This window comes from Medicago truncatula, chromosome 1 (genome assembly GCF_003473485.1).
Source record: "Medicago truncatula cultivar Jemalong A17 chromosome 1, MtrunA17r5.0-ANR, whole genome shotgun sequence".
NCBI lineage: Eukaryota > Viridiplantae > Streptophyta > Magnoliopsida > Fabales > Fabaceae > Medicago > Medicago truncatula.
In genome coordinates this window covers 43,818,143-43,830,776 of record NC_053042.1, presented here as the reverse complement: position 1 = coordinate 43,830,776, position 12,634 = coordinate 43,818,143, and the positions used below count along the sequence as shown (strand labels likewise).

The 12,634-nt window shown below is 31.6% G+C and overlaps 1 protein-coding gene across 1 annotated transcript; it reads left to right on the top strand.

The window, feature by feature from the left end:
- The first annotated feature begins 1,986 nt into the window (after positions 1-1,986).
- Positions 1,987-5,177, top strand: LOC11410234 (rho GTPase-activating protein 2). Its single transcript, XM_003591557.4, has 4 exons — positions 1,987-2,519; positions 3,388-3,508; positions 3,610-3,960; positions 4,229-5,177. Exons 1-4 carry the CDS (start codon positions 2,197-2,199, stop codon positions 4,883-4,885), a joined length of 1,452 nt encoding a protein of 483 aa, XP_003591605.2. The 5' UTR covers positions 1,987-2,196; the 3' UTR covers positions 4,886-5,177.
- The last annotated feature ends 7,457 nt before the right edge of the window (positions 5,178-12,634 follow it).

Here is a 12,634-nt window from a genome sequence, read left to right as displayed (position 1 = left end):
AGTATATTTCAAGCCCGTTTTGTCAACCGGGTTTTTTGGCCCGGTCGGCTAAAGCCCGAAGCCCGCTAGGGCCGGGCCGTCCGTTTTGACAGTTCTAGGGACAATGCATTGTTATATGTAGGGGCCGGGGTTTGAATCCCGGACATCCCACTTATTCACCTTATAAGGTGAATTCTAGCCACTAGGCTATCTGACCAAAAAAAAATCATAGAAAGAGACGAGTTTTTTCATAAAAAATAAAAGAATACTATGAAATTTCTTAATATTAACCCGATACATAAAAATGAACATATTACTAGTATTTTTGATTTTTGCGGGAGTAATATATAATATGATTGTTATAGATTTTATCAAAGGAAAAATGACATAGGAGTAATAAGGCTAACATTCATCAATTTTATAACATAGTTAGATTATTAAATCCTATCATTGTTAATGCACATATGAATCAGAATCAGATATAATCTAAGTGGAAGATGATTGTATTCAGGATTGCGTGTAATATTCAGAAAAGTAGTGGTAGTGGATTTGGTAATCTAGCCTTCTTTCAATGGATATAATGGATAATGATTGATAATTGAAGAGTGTTTTAGTTAGGAAGCAATTATCAACATTTTATTTTTGGCAAGAAAGGCAATCATTAATATTCTGGAAACTATTTTGTCAAGAAAAAGTATACTACTTGAAACCGAAGGATTCCAGTCACCTTACACACAAAAGAAACTTATGACATGGAATATCACGTATTCAACTAGATCAGTAAACCCTACTTAATCCCTTATGATCATAATTTAGTGTAAAAAAAAGTATACACAAAGTCCAAATAATTTCAGATAGATTGATAAGAACTTAGCTTATTATATACTCCTATCCAGCAAGAGGTGTGTTCAAGGCTCTGATATTGACATGGCCATCTTTGCGAGTAATTTGTAAATATTTCTGCAACGTTCTTTAAGTTTTGAAGTAAGTATTGACTTTCACGATCCTTTAATATCCAACTAAACTAATTTTTTTTCTTCTATATAACACAACCACTAACAAAATAGTGCAAAATAGTCGACAAATAACTTAATCCCTTAAAAATATAGCACCTTTTGTATTCGTGTTCGATTTCTCCAAAATCGCGATAAAATAACCACAACAACACGAAGCTAGACATTAGAGCTTCTAATTTCACGGTGAAAAAACACTGAGGTGCGTAAATATGCTTCTAAAAGTGGTTCCAAACACACACATAGTCATGAATTCAATTCTTATCATTATGTATGAAAAACAAATGCTGGAGAGCATAGTTTACTAAATGGATTTTCTTATATCTAAAAAAACTTAATCTCAACCTTCTAATTGTAGACATATATTGGTGGAGGCTCAGTAACTACTCATCGATAATAACTTCAAACAAAGACGAATTTAATTAACATTTGACATTCATTCTAATCCTTTTTAAAAAAAGGAAAATAAATCAATAAAAGTTGTATATCATCTGTATTAAAATGAAGGTCTTGCTAATTGGTGCTCTCAGAACAATGGTTAAGAAATCTACAAATAAAAATTTTGTCTTGAAAATATAAGATGATAGTATTTTTTATCAAGTGACAGTTAGACAACTTTTTCATAAAAATCTATTTGTTTTTTATGTTTAACCAGTGTCTTTGAGACACCGGTTAACATTATCCTAATATGAATCAAATGCATGAACTTTTATAACTCATATAAATAACTTGAGAGTCTCTGTAAGTTTAGTTAAGTTGGTAGTAACGTTGCATAACATATGCAAAGGTTGGAGTTCAACTCTTAGACACCTCACTTCTATACCTTTAAAACATGTGAGATTTAATCACTAAACTACTTGAAGACGAAGAAGTTAACCCGAACATGAAGAAGGATTTTTTTTGTTTAAGAGAGTGGAGTGGCAGTATTGGTAATTCATGTAAACACAGAGGTCAAAAACAGCAAAAGCCCTTTATAGAAATGAGAGAGAAAGATAGCTTCGAATTTGAAAGGAGTGGCCGTTTGAATTTAGAAGTTCAAAACCAAATCCATTGTTTTCACATAAAAGCTTCTCTTTCTGAAAAATTGAATGCAACCCAACAAAGCTCATTAACTATTCCACCCTCTCTCAAATTTAAACCACACTGTCCTTTCTTTCTCTTTCTAGAGAGAGAAACATTTTAGAGAGAGAGAGAGAGTAACACAATGACAGGGCTTGTGATGGTTACCAGAGGCGGTGGATGCGGTGGAGGAAGCAAAAGAACAAGACCAACACAAACAGAAGAAGATGAACAGCAGAACCAGCTTTCATTGGTGGCTTTGCTTTTGGCTGCTATAAGAAAATCAATGGTAGCATGCAGAGTAGATAGACCAGATCATGAAGTCATCTCAACCGTTCATCAAATGGAGATCGGATGGCCAACTGATGTTCAGCATATTACTCATGTTACCTTTGACCGTTTCAATGGCTTTCTTGGTCTTCCTGTTGAGTTTGAAGTTGAGATCCCTGGTCGTGTTCCTAGTGCTAGGTAAAACATTCATCTTTTACTTTCTTTCTTTTTTTTATGGTTAGATTTCAAATGGGTCTAATAAAAATTTGATTTTTTTTTTTTTTTTAGTTGGTTTTGTTAGATTTCAAATGGGTCTGAAAAAAATTTGCTTTTTTTTATTGTGTGGGAAGAGTTTTTGGTTTAATGGCCGTGTTTCTATGTGTGAGTGTGTGGAGAAGAAAGAGAGAGGATAGTGTATTAGTGTATGAGATTTTTGTCTTTCATGTGTGAAGTACTGAAGTGTAGCCAAATTGAGGGTCATATTTTCCCCTTTACTGAAAAGTGTTTTTGTGTAGTCCAGAAAATGCTAGAACTATGGATTTGTACCTTATGAAATGAAATTCCTTTGAACTGGTGTTGTGATCTTGTAAACTATTGTCCTAGATAATATTTACTAAAGGGCAAAACTTGATATTTTTTGGGGTTTGGTGGACATGAATTGTATGCTTTGGTAGCATATGAATAGGGTTAAGGTTCTTCAAATACATATACATCAGAAGTCGGAACTACTTGTGCAAAATTGGTTGAAGCTTGAACTTTTCTATTTTTTTTTGAGAGATATTTGAGGATATGACATAATGTTTTCTAAACTTAATCCCTTATTTGATGCTAGAGCACATTTGATATGCAGTACTGCAGATCGAATGTATGTCTGGTGTCCAATAGATGTCGATGTCGGACACCAACACATTTATCATTTTCAACCAATTAAATTTCCTCAAATTGTTACCAATGTTTACATGTTGGTGTCGGTGTTGTGTCTGTCTATTCTTCATAGCGTTTTTTGTCTTTGACCGTTATTGTTTCATCTTTCTGACTTGCAAATTGCTGTCATCTATGCTTGCAGTGTAAGTGTGTTTGGAGTGTCAGCAGAATCCATGCAGTGTTCTTATGATTCAAAAGGAAACAGTGTCCCTACTATTCTCATGCTAATGCAGGACCGTTTATATTCACAGGGAGGATTAAAGGTACCGAGTTTATGATATATTTTGTCATTTTGTAACATTATTAATGTCTAGTGAGTAGTCATTTGAGGCTAATTTGATTTCTCATTTCAATGAAATTTCAGGCTGAAGGTATATTCCGCATAAACCCGGAAAATAGTAAGGAGGAGCATGTGAGGAACCAGTTGAATAGTGGAATTGTGCCAGATGACATTGATGTCCACTGCTTGGCGGGACTAATCAAAGCGTGGTTCCGAGAGCTTCCTTCGGGAGTACTAGATGGACTTTCCCCTGAGCAAGTTCTTGAGTGCAACACAGAAGAAGAATCTATTGAGCTTGTGAAGCAGCTAAAACCAACTGAGTCTGCCTTACTCAGTTGGGCTATTGATCTCATGGCTGATGTTGTCCAAGAGGAGGAGTTTAACAAAATGAATGCAAGAAACATTGCCATGGTTTTTGCTCCAAACATGACTCAGGTAATTAGTAAAAGTATGCATACCCTTTGTTTAATGTTCACATTTTCCTATTATGTTATCCTAATTTTTTTTTAAGACAGAATAATCAACCTATCATGGCCATATTTCAAATTAGCATTTGTAGTTTCCATTATCACATAAGAAATTTGCATACTGAAAAATTGTCTAATTGTATTTTTAATTTATGTGCTTTTAATCTATGTTTTTTATTGTTTTAGAAATGTACTTTTAATTTATGTGCTTTTAATCAACCATTCTCGTTTCACAGATGTCTGATCCTCTAACTGCTCTAATGCACGCTGTTCAAGTGATGAATTTGCTCAAGACATTGATAATGAAAACCCTTAGGGAACGTGAAGAAACAGCAACAGGTGGATATTCACCCATGTCCTTTCGCACATCATTTCGCCGTTCAGAGGATGAATATGACAGTCAACGAGAAACCGCAACAGGTGGATATTCACCCATGTCCTTTCGCTCTTCATATCGCCCGTCTGAGGATGAATATGACAGTCAACGAGAAATAGACGCTAGCAGTGAATTGAGAAGGACTAAGTCAGATTTTGATGATCATGCTCATTACAGAAATAGCAGTCAAGAGGAATTGGAGGCTGAATCTCTGAGCGAGATAGAAGATTGCTTCTTAAAAAAGTTGGATGAGCACACCAAAGAATTCTCAGAAGAACCTGAAAGTTATTTGCAAGAGTATGTGAGCTCTAAAAATTGCTGTGACTATAGTGTGGAACCTGCTGTACCAATTACTGATAGCGAAATTGTGAAGTCCTGCTTGAGTTTCGACAGAGAAAAGTTCAATGCTGACACAACGATTCCGTTACGTCTAGGATGGACAGACACCGAAGATGTGGAGATGATTGATAAATTTACGGATTCTGTTTCGCCTGTGCCGCGGCTCACATCTAGCTAAGAACTTGTTTTATTTTTTTAGTAGTTTTGAAGTACCTTGTTTCAGATTTTGTCTGTACAACCAGGTGTGCTTGTGTAAATGATTACTTCCTGGAGTAGGAACTGTTTGCTTATTGTGGATTCTGGGCAGGTTGTGTTCAGCTTAGGGCTGAATTTGAGCTGGTTCTGTATGTTTCTGTACTTGACAACTCTAATTATGACAAATGGGAATGGCTATTGGCTAAAGAGTAGCCACATTTTCATACTTCACTTAGGTGAATGTTCTAAGCATAGAGTTGATTGATTTAGCATGAGATGATGCTTGCTTGCTATTTATCTTGTTTATGATCATAATTTGATAGATTCTTTGTTGTTTGACTAGATTGACTTTAGAGTTTAGTCTTTTATAGATAAATCTGTTTGTACTTGCAAATTTAATTTAACTGGGGTCAGAGTTGTTTGTTGTTGAGTTCAATCCAAAATCTAACACATTATATTTAAATCTATCTTAGATTTGTTACGAGTCATTCATGCTATCCACGCTCTAGATCAAATAGTGTTGAAGGTGGGAAAGTGTGAAAAACAAACTGGTTTTCACATTTTGGTTGAATTGTAATGCGGGTAGATTTTTTTTATCAAGAAAAAATGACAAAACATAACAAAAACTACAATCTTAGGCAATCAATTCGAAGAACAACATCTAAAAAGGAGTGATGCAATTGAGGAGGGTAAATAATTCAAGACTTAGCAAGCCAATCCGCACACTCGTTGCCTTGGCGGAGGGGTATGATGAAAATTAACAATCCAATCTCGATGATGCAGTTAGACATTCTAACTTATCAGAGAAGCATAAGGATGATGAGGTTTGATCCAACATGATTAGATCAAGAGTCACCTTAAAAATATCGGAGAATGAAGATGGTGAGAAACATTTACTTCAAATTAAGAAGTTAATTTTTTTGCGATGGATGATAGTTGTAGGTTCCTTAAGAGGGAAAAAAAAGGAGAATAAGTATTTTTTTTTTGTTTTGTTTAGAATAAGTGTAATCTCTTACTAACTAGACACTAACATATAAATATTTTCTATGGATGCATTCACGTAAGTACAAAGAATGAGCACATGTTCATAGTGACAAAGTAGAAACCGATATCTAGGAATGTGTTTTTTATATGGAATCGATGCAAAGAATTGTACTAAAAAATACCCTATACCAAAGAATGGACACATTTTCATAGTGACAAAGTAGAAACATATATCTATGAATGTATTTATATCGAATCGAAGCAAAGAATATCCTTTCGCACTTTTTCCCGTTCTTACATACATTGTTGCACTTTTGTTATATTAAAAAAAATAAATTGATAGCCACTTTTGCCTGTTGTGTTTTTCATGGAACAAGTTTCCCTCTATTTCAAAAGTTACAAGTACCAATATATGATTTAGTGAACATTAAAGCCTTTAGAATATGTGTGATGTGAGCTTATAGACAAAGTAAAAAAAATAAAAAATGGGACTCCATGCAATGTGATCAAATTAGGTAATTTCATGTGTAATATTTTTGTGTTAATTTATTTAAATTAAAATTAAATTTGAATGAATTTTGCCCACAAGATACTGATATCCAACCAAACCTTCGAAGTATATAAGTTTTCTCCTTAAAATAATTGGACCAAACGCACACCTTTCATCTAAATCATCCAATTTCCACAACCTTCTGCTTCGGCTTATTATTTTAGAAAGAATAATGATATGTATATAACACAATATCATTCTTCTGAAGCTCATCTTCTTTGTTAAGGACAAAAGTGTGGCAGTTTCACATCTTCTTTGCATTATTGAGGACAAGGTTGTTGTGGATGGATGAAGCAATGATGTGTATATAACATAATATCAAATAAATTAGTAAATATATATTTTATATGTAATGTAATAGGTAGTTAGTAGTTTATTAAATATATATTTTATATGTAATAGGAGGTTATAGGTGGTTGGAAAATAGTTGGTTGAGGAAATTACCTTATCATCTATTGTATTGTATTGCATCTATATATAAGTTGTATGTGTAACGAGAAAGATAAGAATTAAGTTAGAAATGAAATTCTAGTCTTCCTCTAATTTCTTAGGAGAGATATTCCTTCTCGAATTGGAATAATTATCGTTATTGTTCATAATATTATATTATCATGCTAAACATAGCGAAATATTGTCTCACGATTGCTTCGCGATTGTATACTATCACTGCACATACCTTTTTTCCAATAATTATATATCTTTTTTTTTTGTATGAACCCTCCTGTTTTCGGAAAAAAGGGGTTTGGGTAGAATTTGATCGTGAGGTAAATATAAATTAAATCACCAAGAATTGTTTCACTTAAAAATCGAACACGGTTCTGTCAAATGATTCGTTATTTGATGAAGCTTATTTTTTTTTTACAAAACCAAAACGATATTCATTCATTCAAATTGATAAATTACATCATTCAACACCGCTAAAAACGTAAAGGATGAATCTGCGACAAACTCACAGCATTCAAGCAAGTTTTTTTGAACAAGAGCATCCAAGCAAGTTAATAGCATATAACAGCATAATGCCTATAAAATATATGATAAAATTAAAGTGACCGGAATACCCATGCCTCCGGATCTGCAACGTTGACGCCCAATTCTTTGATTGAATAATCGATCTTTCAATATGAATCAAATGAACACCGCAGCAATACGGAAAATCAAACAACGCCGCACAAGACGACGAACAATACACCACCACACTCGGATGGTGAAATCACGAAGAAAAAACTAGATCTATATGAAAAATCACTTATTTAGATTGAATCAGAGAGAAAAAGATGAAGAGAGGTGATTTCATTTTCATGTCAAAAATTGACCCAAAACCACTCTTCAATGAAAAACTAAAAGAGAAAACTTAGAGAGAAAAAACTAACGCTCTCCGTGAATAAATTGTCTCCTATACATGTACATCAATACATGAGTAAATAATATTAATGTCACATTAGTTCGTATTTGATGAAGCTTATTAATCAATCATGCATAATTATATATAATTTGATTTCAATATCCTATCTATTTATTACAGATCTTTCAAACTTGAGGCATTTGTTAGCGCTCTCCGTGAATAAAATTGGACAACAGCAACGATTTTTTTTTTGTGTGTGTGAAGACAAACAGTGATTTATGAAACGTAATAAACTAATTAATGTAGATAAAATACATATGTGTCATGCAATTAATAACAAAAATAATAATTATTATATGGCGAGAGGGACACATATTAAAAAATGATTGTTATTAATTTATATTTAAAGTTAAGCTAAGGGAATTAAATATGGAAGAAAAGCAGCCTAAGCAAATACTACATTCAATATTGAATCAAGATGCCAAACAAGCTTCCCAGAACCTCCTATTCTTTTCCATCTCATCCATCGACTCATGCGACTCATACCCTAAATCAAAAGACACATAGCATTTCTTCTTCTTATGTTGATCATTTTTCTTATGATGATCATCATCATCATCATCTTCACTACAATATGATGTTCCATAAACAACATCTTTCTCCTCCTCATCATCTTCTAATCTCTTCTCATCATCATCATCATCATCATCACCCCATGACTGATCATGCTCATTGACAGCAGATCCATCATTGCTGCAAGACATAGCATCGTCATTATCATCATCATGCACTGACCTGGATATTTCATAATCCATATTGATATTAGGATCACAAATATCAACTTCAGAATCACCAGTGGCTTCATTAAGACCATAAGAGAAAAAATCACCATTGTTTTTCTTCCTATCCATCGATCTATTAGTGCTCAATATTCAATATGAGGCTACTTTTTTGTTTTAGAATCCTAGAATATAATAAAGTGCTCTATAGTATTGTTTGAAAAAAGAGAAACAAAATAAACGTGGGGGACTATTGTTTGACACTTTTTGTTGACAAGAACCGACCAATGACCCCATGCTTTAATTTATACCAGCCTCCTCCAAATTGGACTCAATTTTGTTGGTTATTATTAAAATAAGGAAAAAGATGTGGCTATGTATGTGTAAAGTTGGTGAAGATTTTCTAGAAGCATGGTAACAAATGCATGCACACATGAACAGTGTTAGAAAACACGCTCCCTTCTAGAAGACTAGAAATGGTAACGACTAGAATATATGGGTAATGATTTAACGTGAATAGATTCTCCATCCTTGTCATAACTTATCCATATTTATTTATGCATCTAAATAGAAGTTGTTGGTTACGTGATTTATCTTGATTGAAGAACCATATTTCACAATATATTAATATGCGACAGTTAGAACGGTGAACTTAAAATATTGGACGTTAAAAATAATCTTTGATCTAATAATAAACAAAATTAATGGTCAAGATTTACTATGATTTTTGTCATTATATTAACTAATAGATCGCTTTTATCATATTAAAAAAAATTAATAAAAAATTTAGATGTGTAGAGTTTCGAAATCTATTAAATTACGATCATTTATTGAAAGATGTTTTCTCATCGACAATAAATATTGAACACATAATATTGCAGATTGATCGAACCAATCTTCATTAACTTTGTAAATAATCATATTGAATTTATATTTGTTTTTTCTTTTTGAGCAATTATATTTGTTTATTATTTATTATTAAATTATCAATTACTTTTCAATTTCACCATGATGATCGATGTTGTTCATTTGTGCTAATCCTAATCCTAATATATATTAATATTCTATAAAGGGGTATTGTGTTGTATTACCTTTGTTTACTTGGTTGGTGGCGTGAAACGGTGAATGGTTATGTATGTGCTAGCTGTTTAGGGTCTGCGCCAGCCAAATTGTAATCAGAGGCTTGATAAAAAAAAAAATGGACATTAGACTTTTTAGGTAAGAAAGAGTAAAATAAAATTATATTTTACAAAAATAATATCCAATTTCATGGTGGCAAGTATAGTGTATTATATAGGTTAAATATCTCTCGTGGTTCTTTAAGTTATATGTTTATAACTGATTAGTCCTTTAAGTTTTTTATGTTATCAATTAGTTCTTTAAATTATTTTTTGTTACAAATTAATCCTTTAAGCCTTAGAATATCCATCTCTTCAACCAGCTTCGTTAAAAAATGTATATATAGATTATTTGGCATTAAGGTGGTGGATCCAAAAGTGCTATGACATCAAAAAAAAAAAAATTGATCAACAATATTATAAATCAAGTAATCGGTCAATTTTGTTTTTCATAAAGACCGAATAGCACATCTTTGAGCTTTAGTTTTGAGGGCAATGAATTTGGATAAACCAACTTAACATTAAACATCCACATAAACATTTTTTGATTGAGTTTGATGAAATTAGGATAATGGTGCAAATATTTTATGACTTAAAAGACCAATTTATTACTAAAAAAACTTAAAGGACTAACTTGTTATAATCATGTAACTTAAAGGACCGTAAATGGCATTTGGCCTATTATACATCAAGGAGTTTCGTTACAATTTTTTTTCTAGCAATTCAAATCAGTTTCAACAAAAATAATATTCAAATTAATTTTTGACATTTTTATATTGGTTGTCCCTCAATATGATCGAGATTAATTTGAATGTTATATAATAAAATTAGACCGCGAGCAAGTTATAAACGATTAAAGCGGATCTCCACTCTTTATTGAGAGAATTTATATAGGGGAGGAATGCTATAAAATCACGATAGCTTCGCGAATCACAATTTCCTCAGTTAAAATTCAATAAATTCAATGTTCAACGTGGGATTTGATGGAATTCAAGGAAAGCCGGTGCACATTATAATTGCAGCTTTCCTTGAATTCTGCCAAATCTCACGTTTAGCACTAAACATTGAATTTTAACTGAGGAAATTGTGATTCGCGAAGTTATCGTAATTTTTTCTCCCGGGAGATGTAGCAGTCCTCTTTATATAGTAAATCCGAAGATTCGACAAATATCGGTATATTTGGTTTTTAAATTAGTTGCTAAATGAGTTTTTTATTTAAAAAACAACTTTTATCTTTTAAATAATTAATAATTAAATATTTATAAAAAATGTCAGCGAAATATTTTATTTTTTTGGTAGAAATTTTTTTCTGAATGTTTATTACAAATAGTAGTGAATATTGGATTTTTTTTCAATAAAATATAAAAAATAGTATAATTCTTATAAACAATTTTTGCTATGAAAAATAAATTGAAAAACATTGGACATTTCTTGAGGTTTTTTGTACCATGACTTTCTACTCTCCATTTTTCTGCTAGAATGATCTTTTGGATATAGAAATTTATATTTGGTTTTTGTTTGTGGTATATGTCATTTTTGGTTTGTGTTGCCCAAAAAAAAATGTATTTTATCAGTTTGCAAAAGAAATTTTTGCTATTATATTTTTCTTCTTTGATTATAATTATTTCTTAAATAAGTCATTGGGGTGGTGATAAGTGTGAACCTGTGGCTGTTATGTACTTCACTCTACTATGTAAACAACAATCTTACGATGTGTTCCTTCAAAAAAAATAACAATCTTACAATGTGTGTTGTCAATATTGCTTTTATAAGAAGTAATACTTTCAATGTTGCGATTTGTCAACGTTGTCAACGGAGTTTCTATCATTGTTTTCATTAAAAATTTGAGAAAATCAGGCAGGTACAATTGAATTAATTTATATCAATTTTATCCGATTAAAAAAAATTAATTCTATGTCTGGGTTTGTTTACTTTAAAAACTTATTAAACTCTTGTTATTTGGATAGTTTTTTTTTTTTTTTTTTTTGGATGTTTTAATGATTTGGTTGGATAATTACGTTGTTTGATACAAATAGGTGACTACGACATTTTATTATGATGATTTGGATATTTTTGCTTTATAGTTAAGTTTTTTTTTTTTTTTGAAGAATTGCTTTATAGTTAAGTTGAAATTGTGAATTATTGATTCATTCAGAGTTTTTCTATTTACACCCCATATTTTTCTGGTTACACCCAAATTTTTTTAAAAGTTTTTATAATACCAAAATTGCCCTTTTATATAAATTTTCTTAAAACCCTAATTTTATTCATTGTCAGTGAGTTTCACCCTCTTTCACCCCACAAAGCGATCGATCAAACAATTTGATGTTCAATATCAATCTCCATGAAAATTAAAGAGTGAATCAAAATATTTTTCATCCATACTCAATTGGATATAAGTAAGTGAATTTCTTCTTCTATTTGCTAGTTTCAATTTTTTTCCTTCAACTGCACTAATGCACTGTACGATTACGGTTTTAATTTAGATTGGCAAGGTTAACTTAAATTCAGTTTAAGTAGGTTCATGTAAACTTACATGAACCTACTTAAACTGAGTTTATATGAACCTACTTAAATTGAGTTTACATGAACCTACTTAAACTAAGTTTACATGAACCTACTTAAACTGAGTTAACATGAACCTATTTAAACTGAGTTTACATGAACATACTTAAACTGAGTTTACATGAACCTACTTAAACTGAGTTTACATGTGCATACTTAAACTGAGATGAACGTATAATCATTGAATAAGATTGAACTTTTAGATGTACACTTAAACTAAGTTTGCATGATCTATTTAAACTAAGTTTACATGACCTACTTAAACTTAGTTTACATGAACCTACTTAAACTGAGTTTAAGTTGGTACACTTATTTAAATTTAGTTTACATGAACTCAATTTACATGACCTACTTAAACTCAATTTACATGAACCTACTTAAACTGAGATTAAGT

What these genes read in the sequence shown, in the direction of transcription:
- LOC11410234 (XM_003591557.4), top strand. Translation starts at nt 2,197, where the DNA reads ATGACAGGGCTTGTGATGGTTACCAGAGGCGGTGGATGCGGTGGAGGA. An exon ending in GGTCGTGTTCCTAGTGCTAG is followed by an intron (nt 2,520 to 3,387) that starts GTAAAACATTCA and finishes CTATGCTTGCAG; the next exon opens with TGTAAGTGTGTTTGGAGTGT. An exon ending in ATTCACAGGGAGGATTAAAG is followed by an intron (nt 3,509 to 3,609) that starts GTACCGAGTTTA and finishes ATGAAATTTCAG; the next exon opens with GCTGAAGGTATATTCCGCAT.